Source organism: Scomber japonicus, chromosome 14 (genome assembly GCF_027409825.1).
Source record: "Scomber japonicus isolate fScoJap1 chromosome 14, fScoJap1.pri, whole genome shotgun sequence".
Classification (NCBI taxonomy): Eukaryota; Metazoa; Chordata; class Actinopteri; order Scombriformes; family Scombridae; genus Scomber; species Scomber japonicus.
In genome coordinates, this window is record NC_070591.1 from 27,104,720 (window position 1) to 27,123,619 (window position 18,900).

The window sequence follows — 18,900 nt, forward strand, 5'->3', positions numbered from 1 at the left end:
GTGTACACAACCATCCGCAACAGGTGTCTGGTGTCCCCCGAAAAATCGTACAATAAAATAAAATAATTAAAAAAAAAAAAAAAAAAAAAAAAAGTAGGTTTTTTTTGTTTGTGTTTTTTTTAAACTCCAAGGCCATGGATAGTCAACCACAAAGACTTCTGGATTCCCCTGCTGCCTATCAGGGCTGTATCTCGCAAATAGTGTTTCAGACAGTGAGCTTACAGCAGGCCACCAAGGTACAGATAAAGTGCTTTTTTTTTCTTAATGTGACGCTTTAAATAATTAAAAGTGATGTAAAAATGGTTCTCAGGAAGAAAAAAAAACAATAACAATAATGAGTCGGAGGGGAAGTTTGCTCGAACGTGACACCTCTACACAAAAAAAAAAAAAAAAAATTAAAAAAATGAAATGGAAGAGAGAGACACATAACACATTATTCTGGAGAGGACAGAGTTCAGTATAAATACAGTACATCCACAAATCCAACTAATGTCGCAGAAGAAGGCTACGAGGATGGAACACTGTGATCGCTAGAAGAGCTGGAACAGTCACTACTGTCTCTGGATGGAGCCGTTCACATTTTCAGAAGTTAAGAGGATTCAGGCTAAGACTTCTTTTTTCTTCTTGTGTTTTTTTTTTTTTAAACCCGGGGGTAAAATGTCTCGTGTCCGTGCGAAAAAGAGGAAGGGGGGGAGGGAGTAACGGGGTAGTGGAGGGTGGTGGTGGTGGTGGTGGGGGGGGGGTTTCTTTGAGGAAGCCACCGGCGTCCTCCGGCTGGACGAGTCGGACCTCGCAGTGAACACATCGGGCGGCAAGGACCGTGATAGTGACAGCAGCAGACTGGGAGGTTTTGCACGACTGTAGTAGGAAGGTGGGACTCAAACCGTGACAGATAATAAATACATTCGGGTTTCCTGTAGTGTCATTATTTCGGCTCTATTATTGAAATATGATTGAATCTTAAAAAAAAAAAAAAAAAAAAAAAAAGGAAAACAAAAACAAAAAGGAGAGGAATTGTTTAGTTCATAGTAGACCATGAGATGCCTGGCCTTGTTTTTTTGCTCCCTTATCCAGTCTCAACAACACTCCACCTTGGCGGCCATTTTCCACCAGCCTTGTGAAAAAAAAAAAAAAAAAAAAACGGCATATAAATAGTAGCCATGGCAACCACACGTACTCCCCTCCTGGGTCTTGATGACAGAGTCTGAGAATTCAGGAAAAAACCTCGGAGACCTCTCTTTAGTCCTCAGCCTCTACACAAGAGAAAGAAAGAAAAAGAAAAACAGAAAGAGAAAGAGAGAGAAAGCACAAAGTAAAGACGATGAGCAAACAAAGGCAGGTTAGATATCCGGTCCAGGGTATTTCTAACTTAGCGTTTGGAGGCTCAGCATGGGCAGTGATGTGGCCTCTTGATATGTCATGTTAGTCATCTGAAGATTATGGGAGTGCTATGAAGTGAACGTCAGCTACTTTTCCAGCCTGCTCAAACCTCTATGTAGCTGACCGAGCAAGAAAAAACACTTCTCTTTATGAGTTCTGGAAAAAAAAAAAAAAAAGCACCAAACATAGGCTTGTCTTAACCCCTTACTATGTATATTCTCAACTACAGCCAACCTCTTCTTGGCTCCTGAGCCCATAACAGAGTAAACAGAGGCGTTGGAAGCTTCCTGTCTGTCCCTCATATCGCTCAAAGACAATATTTAACCTTTGAGTGTGTGTGTTAAGGACCTGCTGCTTGGCTACACAGGGCCAATGCATTTCAGAAACCAGGGGAACAAGCTTGGCGTGGCCTACAAATCTACCACAGCATGACAATGAGCTTTTAAGCTCATAACTGACAACCTATTTTTATGTACTTGCGTTAACACTGAAAACGTATGAATGGCTTTCTTTATGCTACAGCTGCACTGTCTGTTTGTTGGATCTCACGTTCTGAAATTAGCTGTGTTAACAAGCTATTCCTGTCCACAGTCAGCAGTACAGCCTGTGCCTTCATTAAAGCTGGTATTAATGTTTGTTTTGCTGCTTTGAATTCACAGCAGCTGCTTTATGACATAAATGTGGCGGGGTGTCCTCGGCCAACACGCCAGATCTGAAAGCATTTGTTAAAACAAGTGAGGGCGGTACAGACGTACTTTTAGTACTTTTAGAATTCTTCTAGTTTAACACGAATATCATCTAATGAGATATTAATGAAGGGTAGGACTGGTCGATACGACCTGAAACCCGTGTCACAATTAATTCTCACATTAAGTCACTCGTGATAAATGAAGTGACACCTTTTTAAACACACGTGTACAGAGAACTTTCTGTCCTTGCAGTCTAACTCGTCAGGCCTCTAAAAAATCATTCAGATTAAAAAGATTTATGGTTGAACTGCTCACGGCTCATGTTCACATTAAAGCCTCAACTTGAGATGTGGGGTCACTAATAGACTTTGCTTTATTCTAAAGGGGCCCCAAGCCAAAAAAAGGGTGGGATTTGGGGTTTTTAGGGTATGGAGCTGCATTAGTAAATGCTTGTATTACACAAGCATTTGCAGGACTGCTGTATCTTTTTCTTGGCCATAAACTGAACATCATATTGTATTACCTGGTTGTTTTTCATGTGATGGAACAAACTGATAGTGTTTCCTCTTGTAGCTGCAGCTACTTTACAACTATATTTACATTTAGCTTTGTTTCTACACTGTCTGCACTGACCAGCTCTGGTTTGATTAGTTGCTTGTATTCAGGGGCAGATATAATTTGTTGTTGCACTTTCAGGTGCAGTGAAGGGGTCGGCTAGTCTGTCTGAGGTAATCAATGAATCGACTGTACCAACATGACTTATATTGGGCGAGTGAGCAAATAATAATGTTTGCTTATGTGAATTTTCAATGTACTGCCCACCCTATTAAAGACCTAAGCACAGGGACACATTCATCTAACTTTAACAGTAGATGTGATACAACCACATTCAAAAATGTGTTCATAATTTTACCAAGTCTGTCTTAAAACAACAGTCAGGAGCCCAAATAAACATTGAAACCTGTTTTTCTTGTTGCAATCATTCCTCCTGTTCATACTGACCATTAGGAGATCCTTTCATAATGCACTTACAATGTTAGTGATGGAGGACTAAATACACAGTCATCCTTCTGAGGAAGTGTATTTAAAACTTTGTCTGAAGTTAATATGAAGACTCAGCTGTCCAGATGTCAAATCAAGTAGATATGTTTCAACATTACAATCTTTTCAGTGCCAAAGTTTACTTCCACCACAGCTCAACAAGGAAACACTGTCCAACACAAAGAGGGAATTTTACCATTTTTGCACAAAATGACCATCACTAACACTGAAAACACATTTGAAAGGGATCGTTTAACAGTAAGTATGAACACAAGAATGATTACAGTGAGGAAGAAAGCTGTTCATATGGACACCTGACTGCTGTTTCAAGACACACATGAAAAACTGTGAACCTTTCCTTTAAAAGTCTGACTGCTGTGAACTAACCTACGTGTCGCTGTGGGAAAGTAGCGATGTAATCTCTGGGCTCATGTGACCCACGGCCTTGGCTGCCTCCAGTATGGCTCTCCGGTACATCCCTTTCTTTTTGCGGTTGAAGCGGGACCTGAAGAGCTCTCTGAAGGGTGACAGTTTGGCGACCGAGAGTTGGGAGGTGGTCGGCGAACCGAACCACGCCACCTTTGCCTGGGGCCACTGCGCCTCGCAATTGGCCGACTCCTGTTTGCGGGTACCGCTGATGTTGAGGACGCGTGCGGGCCACCAGGGGAAACCGTGGATTTTCCCCCACACGATGTCGCCCACCGCCACGGCGTGACCCTCTTCCGTTACACACTTTGCCATGCTGCGGGTGTGAAGTCGCACCGTAAGCGGCGGCACTGTCTTGCAGTCCTCCCGAGAGGGTACGGAAGATGAGGTCACGGAAAGGTCTTCGCCGGGCGCCAAATCGCACAGCTCTGGTGATGTGCCATCCGAGCTGAAGGACTTGGACTCATCTAGGCTGTCACTACTGCAAACCGACAGGCTAGAAGAATCCGCTTTGCGCTTACGGAAATTGATGAGAAGGGTGAGGTCGCTGTGGCCGCGGTCCGCCTCCTCCCCCGAACTCCCTGACCATAACTCCAGAGAGTTCTTGCCTTCCCCTGAGTCTTCAGAGTGGGGGAGACACGGGCCAGGTACCCTAGGGCTACGTCTCCTGGCGCCTCCTACAAGTTCTGCCTCATACTCGACCACGCTCTCGTCGCCCTCCTGCTGAGGGGGTCTCAAGCGGATCTTTGGAGAAGGCAAGTCCTGACCCACGGTCGTGAAAGGCCTGGTCAGTTTGAGTTTGGGAATGGACACTGTGAGGCCAGACCTTGTGGCATCTAGAATGTGCCGTTGTTCCTTGGTAGGATCGGAAGTCATCTTGCCGTTTTCTCCCAAGCCGTTCTGCACCAGCTGTTTGGGGCAGAACGGCTTGACGGACCCGTGGACTCGCGCGGGGATCTTCATAACTTCCCCCTTGCCCTGTGGAGTGCTGTAGGAGATCTTTATGACGGGACTGTGGGGGATAACGTCACCTCCGGGGAACTTCTCCCCTTCAGTTTCCCCCCTTTTGTCCTTCCTGAGGCGCTTGCTGTCAAGGCTGGTTCCATTTTCCCGTCTCTTAGTGTCCTTAGTTGCGACTACATCCTCTTTTCGTGACAGCTTAGTGGGGGTATCCTTATCATCTCCGTCATCGTCGCTCTGTAGTGAGTTCTCTTTTCTAGAGGCCTTGGTGTTGCTCATGCCATCTTTGCTGTCCTCATCACTGTTCAGTGTGTTCTTGCACTTTTCACATAGTACCTGCCGTGGCCGCAGACGGATAGTACTCATGGTCATGCGGCCAGGCTCTCGTGTCCGCCTCTTCTTTCTCTTGATTGGTCGTGGAGGGGGCTGAGGTACCCATTGGCTGTAGCTGTGACGCACCCATAAGGGCTGGGGGAACGGGGCTCCTTCAAAATAAGGAGGGTAAGGAGTCTGTCCAGCGGGCACTGGTGTGGGTACGGGGCAGGGAAGAGGTGCAGTAGGTATGCTGCTTTCAGGGAGAGAGTTTTCATCCTTTGGTCTGTCTGAAGCCTGGCTGGGAGATTTGGAAACTGGCTCCTCACTCAGAACTTCTGGGATTTCACAAGCAGATTTAGATATCGGGCAGTCCTCCGGTTTCGCTGTAAATTCCGGTAGACAGAATAGCCCAGTCCTGCGATGAAGAAGAGGAAAAAAGAAACAAAAAATGAATAACAGTGCAGTTACTGAGCATTGTCACAGAGCTTGAGTGACATTCATCTGAACTGACAAGTCTCACAAACATTCTTGTTACACATGACAGGCATTTCTTGAATTTTTTTAGTTAAGCAATTTCCTTCACAAGAGCTTTAGTGTAATACTGCTCTTGTATTTCACCATATCAGATAACTTCAGTTCAGGGCCTGTGGGACAGCACAAATCGAATACGTCGCTGTTTGAATTAGGCCAAAAGAGAGAAAAAAAAGCACCCTGAGCTGGCCAAAGCCTTTCCTATAAGTGGCCTAGCATAAGCTGTAAGTAGGTAAAGCTAGTTTACCATTTTTATTTTGTGGACAAACTGACACTACGCTCCCTTGTCACCTGTATGCTGAAAATTCTTTACATGTGGGGGTGGGGGACCGCTGGGCAAGCAGGCAGGCGGTTATCTGTCATGCTGCCTTGGGCCACAAAAAGCGAGCAAGAGTATCACTAGTTCTCTTTGAGTGATTGTATGTCTTCTTTTTCATACTACAGGGCTTACAGACCTGCCCAAAGAAGGCCCAACTGCCAAGGAGTCTCTAAAGGTGTCTGGCAGGCAACAGTAACATGGCTGTGCTGCTTTAGTCAGGAGACAGCAGACAAAGAGACTACAGGATGCCCAGGACACCCCCTCCCTAACATCTGACTGAACAAAAACAATCCCATGAATCACTCGGGATTCAGAGATGTAGGGAAGGAGCCAGGAGATTTCAGTTTGTTTTTGCATCCGTGTCTACTTGGGGCTTATGTGTGGCAAGATTATTAATTAGTGCACATTTGGGGAGCCCGTCTTCCTCCCCAGGAGAAGAAGCTGGCAAGCACCTCTGAAAAAAAAAAAAAAGTCTCTCGGTGAGGCTTGTTCCTCTCACCTTTTTATATGCGTCCCCAGAGCAGTTGCATATTAGCCTTCGCTGTGATTGACAGGGCACAAACAGTGCAGCCTGTGACAGGGAACAGGCAGTGCTAGTTAAGCACAGTACAAGGACGCAACATATGATCAGGCATGATTCAACGGACTGTTGCCATTTCACACTGTGTACACTGTAACTAGATGCACAGATCAGCCTGAATGATAGGCCTAGGCGATGACATTAAAAAACACTGTGGGAAACAATGACAGGAAATGCATTTCCATGAGCTGAAAAGGAAGAAGAAGTCAAATTTTTGTCAGTGACAAGGCCTGAAATATAGGCCTATTTTAAGTTATTCAAGGCCTGCCTTTTCCCGTTTGGATGGGTTATTTTCAGGACAGCTTGAACTCTCACATGAAAAACCATCCACGCATACTAAGGGGCAAAGCTGGTCAGATTCTGATTCTGCTAGTCTATAAATAGTCTAAAGCCAGTGGCTTTTAAGGTGCACAACACCAAGAGCAACACAAGGCTTACACATGTGACACACACACACACACCAAGAGAAGCAGATAAGACATGACTGTTGATACATCTTTGATTATGCCTATATGCTTTTATGATTTGAACAGCATTGAATTTTCTTTTTAACTGACAAGAAATGAGCTTGATACTCAAATACAAGCTATGATGTTCACTGGATTTGTTTAAATACAAAGCAATACTGTTGTGATTTGTCAAATCCCACATGTATCTTTATTGTCATTTCCCATTGTTTCAATAGATGAAAAGTGACTGGATTTTAAAGGCTTTCTGTCAGTACAGCTAATGTATTTCAGTTTGTTTGAAATGTAACATCACTCCAGAGACATGGTAGACAATGCATCATAATCTATGTGAATAAAAACATCCAAACACAACTGATATACATAATGCTGTTCAGCCAGGGCCTACCATTTTACTGAATACGTTTGAGCTGCTCTGTTTGATTAGGCTAACAATAAGCTATAGATGAACCCATTGACATTAGCTATTGTTCATGAGAAGTCATCATCAATCTCTGTTTGACGGGTCAACTATCTTGACATACATTATTTCACCATGCTAATAAAATGTATTTGATCATGTTATTATCAGCTAAAATTAAATCAGTGCCATTAGCCAACAGGCTAGCTACCCCTGTCAGCTACAATAACCTATATGTCTTTTGTATGGAGGCCCAGTTAGCTCACTGCTAACTTTGCTAGCACTGAACGGTTAGCATCAAAGGTAGATTAGCCGTTAGCTGAGTCTAGCAAATGAATTTCAGACATAAATGTAGACATGGGAACGTCGAAATAACACTCACTTTTTGTCGCAATCAAGTAATATCCCCGTGTAACTCCTTTCTCGATAGGTCAGCGTCACCACCAGTGTATCGTTAACTATTTGATCGATAGTGACAGGTACCCGAGAGCCGGCCAGCAGCTCGTCGGCCACAGCCTCCATGTTTCCCGGGGTGAGGTGTCCGGCTCGGCGGTGCTCGATCCCGGCCAAGGGAGCCACGGTCGCGTCGGCCAAAGATCCGTCTCCCCTTCGCAATTGGAGCAGGAGGCTACAGCAGGGCATAAAATGACGCCATCACCCCTACCAAGTCAATTACAACAGTACTGCCACCGCTGACATCACGCTCTCTGTGCTAGAGGAGCAGGAGCTCGTAAGACAAGGCCTACCCTTCCTCTGTCTCACTTTGACTTGTTTGATGCCATTATTACCGACTTTTATCTCAGGAATGCCTCCGTTTTCTCCTCAGCGAGAGTTTAATGGCGGTTTGTACTGAACTAACACAACCCACCAAAACTGGAAATGAGTTTAAATGCGAATGCATTTTCTCATATGTTTGTAAGCAGTGCAAGCATACATTTTATTGGTATGAAATAAATATGATATTTATCCGAGTAAACAACATAAAATACACATCCTCAGTCTCAGTTCTAAGTATTTATACATTAATAAATGCCTTTGAGAGTCTTATATTTGACACAGTAGGCTACTTGAAATGTTCCCTTCTGCAAATCTGTCCACTATTAATTGACCCTGTTATTTATATTAGGCTATAAATGTGGGTCAATCCTAATCTGAAAATAAACAATAAGTCAATTGAGTTGAACCTCATTATATTATCATTGTCTAATTTATGCCCTTGCTTTGTTTAGTTTACAATGTGTGGTTGTAATTCATTTATTATAATTGACCCTAGGGTGTATTATGCCAGTCTGGTGAGTCACTGTTACAGAAAACAAATGAATAGCTTAATTTCACACAGATAATAAGCAACAGTGCCATATTTGTTTTGTATTCATTTTAAGGTATTAATTGTACTAAATGTAAGGTACTAAATGTTGATAGATTAGATAAATATGAATAGATAGATATAGATAAGATAAATGTTTATTTGATTAAGTGTGTCTTACAGAAATTCAAAGAGAAAGAAAGAAGGAACCATACCATGTCAAATTACCACTCACTTGCCCAGTAACAGAATTGAGATCTTTATTTTTAAGGTGTGAGCATAACAATGGCCATTCATAAGGTCTTTACAATGAGTGTGAATTCAGCATTGCAAAACTCAAATAGCAGAACGTGACTGATCCTTATCACTTGTCAAGGAAATTCGGCCAGGTGTCTCTACCGAAGATAGTAAAGCCATTTTCACCACCTCTTCCTCGTCTTTTCTCAAGAAGTCGAGCCTGTAACTTTCTCATCTGTCAGTCCGAAAAGGAGCACACGCACACACACACACACACACACATACACAACACATATTAATATAATTATGAATAATACAATTGTAGTTTGAGAGGTGATTTGTACTGTTCAGGATACAAAGCCAGTACAATGAATAGAAATGTGATTTTTGTATGTAGAGCGGAGAAGTCCTGTCAAGAAGGACTTTAAGGAAGAAGGAAATCATATATTTTTGTCTGTAATCCCTGGTGTACTGTTCTTGTGCTGTGTGATAGTGTTGGCTTTTGTTGTTGTCTTAAAATATATGAATGAAAAGAAAGCCCAAAAACAACCACCCCAAAAATTTCAGCTCAGTATCCCTTGACTGCAGTATAGATGGGTTGTGTGAATAATACAGTAAGTCAGACCTCCTCCACATCTTGATCTGCTGCTGCAATCTGCTCGGTGGCCGTGCCCCTGGGATTTCTGTGTCTCTCCTGCATCTTTTCAACATGGGCACGGATTTGCCGCTCCAGCCTGCGGGCTGATCTGGTGGCCCACACAGGTCAAAGGTCAAAATTTCATACAGAAGGACTGAATTTAATTGGGGTGCTTCGGTATGGGCAGTGGTATCATAGCCTTTATAGGTGGTAGTTAAAAATGTATGCTTGTGACTGTTTTGTCCTCATTCAATATTTATTCTATTAATGAAAGTAGAGGGGGCTTAGGTGCATTATCTAATCTGTTAATCAGTTTTTTTCAAAGGAACAATGTGGCTCAAGAAGAACAAAGAAACTGCTGATAGCCTACAGTGGGTGTACTCTCTCTGGCCACTAGGTGCCTCTAGTGTACTATCAGCACCTGCATGGAAAGCAATAGCAGACCATGAAAAATGTGATTTGGTGGATACTTTTATGCCTTGCAGTCAGGCCAAAGACCTGTTGTCCCTGTACCCATATGGGTCAGGATGTACTGGATGAATCACTGTGTAACTTGTACACACTGCAGATACAGTATGTACGGCATGAATCACATAATAAGATGAATACAAGTACGAGCCGTTGTGCCTTATTGATTTCCCTTATGATATATGTGCCCTTCACAAAGAGAAAGGGGACATTAACACACAGGCATCCACGTTTTAGAGAGGGATTTATGAAGTTTGAGACAATGTATCAAGGAGATTTCAGCAATATTTTGTACATTCAGTGTCAAAGCAACCAGTCGTACTGACATAGCAAACTAAAAAAAGCCAATGCGGCAGGTTGGATACTCATTTTTAATACTGATCCAGGTTTGAGGTTGTTATGGATCTGTACTAAAGCTTTTGTGTGCGGCCATATAGAGTTTCATTTACCTGGCCTCATCACACTCGGTGATGGACATGGCGGGCGTTTGCCTTTGAGGACCATCACTGCTGTCCCCCACGCCTTTCTCTAAATCTGTTTCTGCTTCCTGTAACAGAGAGAGGAGTTGTTCATTCTATTGTAAAATATTTTTTCTTTCCAGAATACAGAAACTGCAACACAACAGTCTCATTTGGTTGTTTTTACTGCATTTGTCAGTGAATATTTATACTTGTGTTGTGGTATAAATGCTAAAATAATAGGCTCATTTCAACAGTACATATAAAAATACAGCTGATGACAAATTGACTCAAAACTATGTATCTGCATTATTTAAAGTGCATTAGATGTGTACTGTACATCAGCTTTGATCACTAATGGAGAGCACTGCATCACAGGCACTTGCATCTGTTGCTGCCTTCATCCTTGGCTTGATGATAAAAGATGACAGACAATGGCTTTGTATTGCTATTACCTGAAAACCCATCTCTAGCATCTAAATAAAAAACGCTTTTCATCTTGTGGCATTTCATGTTTATTGTTACAGACCTCTATCCAACATGACAGATATGGTGCTCTACTGCCCCCCTGTGGCAGGAAAGGTGGACAGGAGGAAATTTAGGCGATTCATTCCAGACATACCTCTCGTTTTCTTTGCCTTTCTTGCTTCTTCTGGTTGTTCTCCAACATTTTCTTGTCCTGTATGCTCCTGGCTTGTGTGCGCCACTTACTAAGAGCCTCTTGGCTTCTATGGGAGAGGCAGATAACAATGTACTGTACTAGATGATCTATGTCAAGTAAAAAGGTTCTTGCACTATTGTTTCTAACTGGTTGCAAAGGGGTCTTTAAATGTCTTTACATACTGGACATAATAATTATCCACACAATTAGTTACACAATGTAGGCTACCCCTGCTTTCTGAATTAATGACCTCTGATAGCTATTGCATTACCTGACCTGAATATTCTCCCATTGCACTTCAAGAAAAGCAGGACAGTCAGTACTGTACATACACAATACTCTACTGAACTGAAGGTCTTCCTACAAAAACTTACTTTTTTCTCTGTTCGAGAATGGCTTGTTTCTCTTTCAGCTCCTTCATTGCAGCCTGTCTTCTTTCTTCGGGTCTCTTATATTGCTGAGTGTCAAACAAACGGAGCTCTGGGATTATGCCGGCCTTGGTAGTCGCCTTTTTTCTGACAAATAAATTGAAAGAAAATGCTTTATTTTTATTGCTCTCCTGAGCACTGAGTCCCAGTGGTGACAGTCTGGGAGATTTTTATCACTTGGTCTCCTCTGTGGAGAAATATCATTAAAAAGTGTTTTGCTATCCTTTTCCAAAGCACCACACTGAATACTTTGCTCTCTGCTGCATCTCCAGACCTCAGCACTAAAGTTATCAACTGAAACCAAACCAATTCATCTGCATTATCCTACTATAGATAGTCATTAACACTTTCACGGATATTATTATCATTTATGCTCAACAGATGTTTGCAGATATATACTAAAAAACAGACAATTAGTCATTTTGGCATTCTCATAGTTGTTACTGACTTTTTCTTTCTTTTGCACATATAACTAGTATTCCTTTCACCAAAATGGCTTTGCATTACTCACCTTTTAGTAATAGGATGAAGGCATGATTTTGTGTTTCCATCACCCTGAGCAACTGAGCCCAGTTCTGCTTTTTCCAGGAGGATCATCTTGTGTTTGAGTTCCATGAACCACTGCAGTTCGTCTTCATCCACTGACTCACCCTGCTCCTCCATGCTGGTCCCCATCAACCCTGATAGCTGGAGCTTCTCCATCACTGGCAACTCTACCAATGAAACAACCGTGGCAGCTACAAAGATGGTGTGGGGACAGCCAATACTTTCATCAATCACCAGTTGAAGTATATGATGATTGGTGATGATAAGTGGTACAATAGCAAGAATTCCTGCTAGAATACAGAGCAATTTTTTTCAAGTGCAAGCAAATTCACACAATCAATAATCATAATTAAGTCATTCCCTTCTCAACATCTATTTGGATTGTGAAGCAGAATATGTGGACAGCAGGTTTTGAATAAATTAAGAAAATAAGTGGCTGAATGTAACGTATACTCTACACACATGTAGGATAATTAGATTAAAAAAGGTTAAATATGCCATGTTATCCTAGCTGAAAAGGGCTGATGGCAATGGTGAATCATGTATATTCAAATGTGCTAAACTTATACTCTGAGTCACCTAAATAGAAGGATTCCCCCCCGGAGACTGGAGCCCTGTCTTTGTTAATAACCTTGTAGGCAGAGAGATAAATGGTTTGATTGAGGGGTTCAGCTCTGCTCATTGTGCATCAGCAGCCTCTCCTGTGGAGGGCTGTCTTGGGCTTCTCATAGTGATTACCTACAGACAGTTCTCTGAGACAGAGAGCTCCTGTTTAGAGCCCACAGGTTATCGATCATTTTCATCTGGCTAAAAATATTACAGAGCTGCAACGGGGGTGTGGGGGGGGAGTCAGCCGAGCGGCACGCGCCTTCTCCAAGGGAACAGAAGTCACACCAGTGAAGTGGTAACAGGGCAAGGAGCTATTTTTGTCACCACCCGTCCTATCTTTGACAAAAAGAGCAGATGGCGACGATGCACATGCATACTGATCACCTTGCTGCTGCATCGCTCAAAGTTAAAGTGCCTTTGATTCACCTGGAGGGGTCTTCCTCACGCTAACTGGTCGCTCAGCCATAACACTCCTCAGGTACTTGAGGATGCACTGGAGACCCTGGCGCACAATATCCTGTGGAGGGAAGCTGATGGGGCAGTTCCGCAGGTTCAGGCCTTTAAGGCTAATCACATATCCTAGGGAAAAGTGTAACAGTGATTACAGATGACCTTTTTAGCATTTAGCTGGGACTCATATCCAGATTCATTTACAATGAGTGCATCGGTAGAGAAAGTTTATGTAGGCTACTTTTCTTCATTCCCGATGTTAATGCACATGCAAGCCACAGTGCATTAGTAACAGTTTTAGCAACACCAGCGAAACATTTGAAACTGTTTTGTATGCGCTTTCTATTAATACATATTTGTTGTTCACTGAATGTAACCCGGGTCAAAATATGCTGCCATTGTGGCTTATTGAAAATGATGAAACAAAAGGAAAGGTCGTTATTTCAGTGAGCAAAGAGACATTGCAGTTGGCAGAGGTGAAGTGAGTCAACTCACCCAGCTCCGGTGGAAGCTCTGAGATGGGATTCCCTTCCAGTAGTAGAGTTTTCAGAGATCTAATTAAACAAAATTACAGATGATTAGATGGTTGCAGAGGCTATGTGTTGATCAAGAAACAAATGCGAGGTCATAAATTTAACAGGAGGCAAGATATCAAGACCAAAAATGCCCATATTTACTTTAAATCTGGTTTATCACCGTTTGTTTTGCATTTGTAGGAATCATATTCTGTTTACTATCACATGCTACTAAACTCTTAATATCAATAGAAATGGAAAAAGTCTGAAAAATAGACATACTGCATACACCCATTGTGGCCTAGAATCAATCAGTATACACTTATAAGAATTAGTTTACCTGTGTGAGCCAATTTCAGCAGGGAGTGATGCAATTTGGTTATTTCTGAGATCCAGCCACAGTAGGCTGGGCAAGCTGGAGAACATTGAATCTGGGAGACTGCATATCTGATTGCCTTCAAGATACAAATGCTGAGGACAAAACAACGAGACGAGTTAGAACTGATAACTAAAGCAGAATAATCAATTATACTGAGATATAAACTGTTTTGGTGGAGGCATAACAGATGAATTGCTTGAAAAACCACCGCAGCATATGTACTGTGGTTGGGTGGTCAGAGGTTACAGCTGCACATTGAAATCCCAGCTGACCTTCAGTGCGCTATTTGTCAAAATACTTTGTTCAACATGCTTCAGCTTAGTTCTGCTCAGACACAGAGTCTCCAGTGGATAATGTTCAGTGAGCTCTTCTGGCTCAGCATCCTTGGGCAAGGAGTGGGGGGTCTGTGGTGTAACAGCAGTCCTCCCAAAGACACAACTCAGCTGCAGGTCAGGACCCTCCCCCTTCTCCTGCTCTGGGGAAGACATGGTGGAAGTGATGCTGAGATATTCACTTTTCACAAACTAAGACCGCTTTCACTGTTCAGAGTTCTCAGGTTTTGTAATGGTGTTGTTCTCCTAGTGTCTGAAAAAGAAGTTCACGTTAGTATCAAATTAAAAGGGCAGATTTGCCATTATTTTACGCGAGTAGGGGAGAATGGGTTTGGTTGCCACACAGGTTGTTTGTCACATTCATTAGATCTCTGTCCGTAGTAGACCCTGTTAAAAAGTGTTGGTACTGAAAGTTTCAGAATTGGGGTGAGATGTTACTTCAGAGGTAATTTCCAGGATAAACTACTTGACATTGAGATTACAGAACGTTTGTGTTTTTCATGTGAAAATGTAAATATCCAATTGTGCCAATCCAAGCGTGATATATCTAGTCCTTTCTTTCTTTTTAGATAGCAAAATGAGCAGGATTTCAATAATTCAAATAAGGTAAGGATAAAAATGCACTTACAGGAATGATTTTTCCTGTTTATATTCTCTTGATGCAGGAAATGTGTTTGTGGTTGTTGTATTTCAATAAAACTTATTTAAAATGTTTAATTTAAATTAATTTCTAAGATTGCCTCCATTTTTTATTTCCCCCCATTAAAATAACACAGGGACAACCAACCCCATAGTGTACCACCATCCACTACCATCCTCACAAGATTGAAGATTGCAAAGGAAAGTAAAAAGTGTGATTACCAACCCCGTTCTCCCCTATTTAACTCGCCTTCAAGCTCCACTGGTTCTACATATTCACTGCTGTAAGCAAACAGTTCAGCGTCTGTTCAGCCACTGAATGAACTCACCTGTAAACTGAGTAAACATCTTGCGGCACTTAGTATCTTCAAATAAAACTGAAAGAAGTTAAGAAAATACCATGCTAACTTGGTAGCCAACGCTGCATGAGTTTGGCATCGTAACCATGGCAACAAGGGCAACGCAAACTACGGCAAGTGTCCACGTGCAAACAAGGCGAACTGCATTCATTAACCACATTTCTGTATCTCTCTCTCTCTCTCTCTCACTCTCTCTCTCTCTCTCTCACTCTCTCTCTCTCTCTCTCTCTCTCTCTCTCTCTCTCTCTCTCTGTGTGTGTGTGTGTGTGTGTGTTTGTGCACGCGCGCGCGTGAGTGTGTAAAATATTTTTATTCTATGATTGGCAGGTCAAAAATCAAAGCAAAAGTGATGCAATTGTTATCAGCATCGGATATGTCACACTTTATTATATGTGCAATAGTGTAACAGAGCAGCAACAGGAGCAAATGAAGCATAGAGTGTGCATATTGGAGAGAAAGTGTTAAATCCCCTTTTCCCCCTCAGTGATCCCGGCACCACCCATCCATCCTTCTAATGAGATTGTGGAGTAATTCGCAGAGGTTGATTTGGGTTTGGCAGGCAGAGGAGCAGCAGTTGTTTTTGGGTTGTTAGAAGAGATGCTGATTTATCCTGGCTTCACCTAAAGAGGCTGCTGCTTATTGTGTTCATATGCATGACAGTCTGTGATACACAGCGACGTCGACCACAGTCACTGGCCAGCAACTGTCACACTACTCTCACATGTGTCAAGGTAGACAGAAGTGTGTATGGTGACTTCCGGTTGTAGCTTTCAATATAAAAGTCTTATTGGTAAAAACATGAAAAAAGCAGCATTTAATTATATTTTCATTTTTTTTTTAATTATTTTCTATTTTGGAAGACGGATATATTTCTATGTATCTTTATATTTAACTGACCTAGGCCTACATTTATAACTCACTATGTTTTTTTATCCAGACTACATTTCATTACTCATAAATTCATTGTGTAGGCTATATCAGATATTCTACCATGATACTTATATCCAATATACCTGCAACAATTAGCTGATTAACCGATTAGTGATCAACTATTAAATTAATTGCCAAATATTCTGGTAATTGTTTAATGATTTGAAGTTATTATTTAATAAAAAAAATTAAAAAATTATCTGATTCCAGCTTCTTAGATATAAATATTTTCTGGTTTCTTGAATATGACAGTAAACGGAATAGAATCGGGTTGTGGACTGTTGTGCGCTGTATTACACTGCAGATCAGCTGTTTCTTTGGCGTAATATAGCATGTGGTATGTGTAGGATTTGTGATTGATTGCATTTCTGAAGTTTAGAAAATGTAGAGCCAATAGAAAGGGCTTTCCGATTGCAAGGTAAAGCAGTGAAATATTATAAATATAGCAAATATTATACTGATACTGGTTTTTGAGGTGAGCCTTTATTTGGGTAGCTATATATGTTTTCCTGCGGGCCCCATCCAAAGTACTACATTGCTAAATTGTATACTTCTCCAAACCAGGGGTTGTGGACTAAAGCCCGACCGATATTTCGGTCAACAGATATTATCAGCCGATCCTGACCTGGATGTCACCAAATATGTTGTCCAATATGTCTGTGCCGATTTTTTAAAATCATATAAACAGCATCTATGTATACTTGATAATTTATCTTATTTTAAGTTTAATATATGCATGTTTTTTTGTTCTGTGTTTTTTTATTCATAGCTAATTATAATTATTAAATTCGCAGTGAAGTTTACTGTTGTGCAAATGACGTCAGTGCGCTGAAGTCATTTAACACAATAAAGTTTATACCTAAACTGTTAAATATCATGGCCTCTATAATAGGCTCTATATTACATATGTTTGTCACAAATAAACATAACCACATTTGAGGGATCATTGCAAAAAGAAAAAAAGTGTGTTTATGTATATATTCTGTACCATTATCTGCAGCTTATACATTAACTATGGATACCTCACACAACCCTACTTTAAAAAATGCCAACTACTACTTTACAGCTTTTATTTTCTAGGCTCAACGGCGTGACTTCCGGGTTTGCTGTGACTGTATGAAAGTCGACGCAGTCTTCACTCTCAGCCCCGCAAACACAAGTCTCTAGGTTTGGCTGGTAGGCTACGGAAGACAACTGCACACTGCCAGTACCGAGTGATTATCTCACCAGTCCAGCTGTAACTAACCGAACAGTCTTGTGCTGAAACATATTTCTACAGTACCTGCTTACACTCATCCTCCCCTGCTCCAGGAAAAAAGACTTTTGAATCGCGGTTGCTGACAAATTTTCGGGGGAGAATATTTAACGGATAAAAAGCGAAATAACGGGAGCTGTGTTTTTTTGGGTGAAATGTTCGGTTATCATTGCCGCTTATTGAGGAGGGCTGTCCTGCACTGAGCTGTAGTTTCTCTTTTCAAGAGGCGAGGAATGCAATCTGAGCATCAATGTTTCACTGGGGCAAGTGGAAGAAGAGGATGGGAGCCAATAGTTCTTCAAAGAGACCAGTTTTTGACGAAAAGGAAGATGGTAAGTACTGAAAAAAGAGTTTAGGTGTCTCAATATTTGATATATTGTGTATTTTTTTACGGCATTGTGCTTAAATTGTCGTAAATGAGCACTAGCTTGTCATATCACTACAGACTTTACTGAAACCGAAGCTAAGTTGTCAAAGTTTGAGCTAATGTCGAGCACTGTTGCTGCTGAGGCTAGTTAATACTAAAATGACATTGCTTTCATTTAATAAAGTTTGTATGTGTTTTAGGCGTTGTAGAAACTTCTTACTAATATACAAGTATACTGTTGACAAGGTTTATTAACCAAAGGCGATAATAAAGAGAAGCAAACTAACACGCAGTAACGCCCACACTTCACTCACAGCAATGCAAATGAGCCTATAACAGATTAAAGAAAAACCCGAATACTTTCATTAATACGTGGCAGAAAGTGTAGCATTAACACTCGGTTACAGTAATAGGAAATATATCTACTTCCCATACTGTGAGAAAATACTGTAAAGTCGGAAGGAACCCTGTGAAATAAGGACTATTTGAAGACAGAGAGTTAATTGCGTAATTAAGGCAAGATTAGTGTCACGCATGGAAGTAATGTTAATTCATGATAGCTTGTCAGTATATTTGGGGGGGGGGGGGGGGGGGGGTGTAAGCCTCTTGGAAGTGCACCAAATAAGCCCAAGCACTGAATCACTGTGTGATCAGAGCTACTGAAAGCCAGTGTTGCTACACACACACACACACACACACACACACACACACGCATACACACAGCGAGAGAGAGAGAGCTACCATCAATATGTGCTGGCTAAGTTACTGTCCAAACTTGTGTAAATGAGGTCATATCACTGCAGGGATATGGTCATATGGCCCTTGTGTGTGTGTGTCTGTGTGTGCGTGTGTATTTAGTACACACTCCTACACACATGGATAACCCAGTTAAGATCACAGCTTTTTTTGTCAATAGCCTATGAGAAAAGTGTCCAGCTCTAATTCAGATTACCATCAGGGTTAATGATTATTGAACTGAGCAGGAGACGCTGCACAAACTTAATCAGTATGTTCTCACCCTTGCAGCAGTTGACCAAAGATGAGTCCTGCATTGACATGTTAAGGTTTAAATAGATATCAAAAGAGTATTCAAGTTCAAAGCACCATCAGATTGGAATAATGTACCTCTCAATGTTAGTTCCATGTTAGCATTTTGATTGTTTAAGCAGGCACTCATTTCTTCCTTTCAGTATGAATCAATGAAGCTGACATTCTT

At 41.6% G+C, this 18,900-nt stretch overlaps 3 protein-coding genes across 5 annotated transcripts in view; 1 reads left to right on the forward strand and 2 right to left on the reverse strand.

The window, feature by feature from the left end:
* Nucleotides 1-700: 700 nt before the first annotated feature.
* Nucleotides 701-7,774, reverse strand: pwwp2b (PWWP domain containing 2B). Of its 2 annotated transcripts, none has more exons than XM_053333651.1 (3): nucleotides 7,491-7,774; nucleotides 3,502-5,226; nucleotides 701-1,253 (listed from the first exon to the last, which is right to left on the reverse strand). In XM_053333651.1, exons 1-3 carry the CDS (start codon nucleotides 7,748-7,750, stop codon nucleotides 1,247-1,249), a joined length of 1,992 nt encoding a protein of 663 aa, XP_053189626.1. In that variant the 5' UTR covers nucleotides 7,751-7,774; the 3' UTR covers nucleotides 701-1,246. The 2 variants fall into 2 exon arrangements, with proteins under 2 accessions (XP_053189626.1, XP_053189627.1); XM_053333652.1 differs by having other exon boundaries at nucleotides 3,498-5,226.
* Nucleotides 7,775-8,778: 1,004 nt separating this feature from the next.
* Nucleotides 8,779-15,121, reverse strand: LOC128372562 (leucine-rich repeat-containing protein 27-like). Its single transcript, XM_053332659.1, has 12 exons — nucleotides 15,103-15,121; nucleotides 14,446-14,540; nucleotides 14,075-14,326; nucleotides 13,764-13,894; nucleotides 13,404-13,462; nucleotides 12,885-13,037; nucleotides 11,815-12,016; nucleotides 11,250-11,390; nucleotides 10,837-10,942; nucleotides 10,206-10,303; nucleotides 9,277-9,397; nucleotides 8,779-8,886 (listed from the first exon to the last, which is right to left on the reverse strand). The coding sequence occupies exons 1-12, from the start codon at nucleotides 15,119-15,121 to the stop codon at nucleotides 8,779-8,781; spliced, it is 1,485 nt and encodes a 494-aa protein (XP_053188634.1).
* Nucleotides 15,122-17,409: 2,288 nt separating this feature from the next.
* The window catches only part of LOC128373358 (serine/threonine-protein kinase 32C-like), an 87,099-nt gene continuing 85,608 nt past the window's right edge, over nucleotides 17,410-18,900 (forward strand). For both annotated transcript variants that reach the window (XM_053333654.1, XM_053333655.1), the window contains exon 1: nucleotides 17,410-17,649. In XM_053333654.1, coding sequence (XP_053189629.1) covers nucleotides 17,568-17,649 — 82 coding nt within the window. In that variant the 5' untranslated portion in view covers nucleotides 17,410-17,567. The remainder of the gene's footprint in view (nucleotides 17,650-18,900) is intronic.

Excerpts from the sequence above, each read along its gene's own strand:
- pwwp2b (XM_053333651.1), bottom strand. The coding sequence starts at position 7,750 with ATGCCCTGCTGTAGCCTCCTGCTCCAATTGCGAAGGGGAGACGGATCT. Across the intron at positions 5,227-7,490 it reads TTACTTGATTGCGACAAAAA|GACTGGGCTATTCTGTCTAC; the intron begins GTGAGTGTTATT and ends TCTTCATCGCAG.
- LOC128372562 (XM_053332659.1), bottom strand. Across the intron at positions 14,327-14,445 it reads ACCCATTCTCCCCTACTCGC|TTTGTGAAAAGTGAATATCT; the intron begins GTAAAATAATGG and ends AAGCGGTCTTAG. Across the intron at positions 12,017-12,884 it reads CGTGAGGAAGACCCCTCCAG|AGTTGCCAGTGATGGAGAAG; the intron begins GTGAATCAAAGG and ends TTTCATTGGTAG.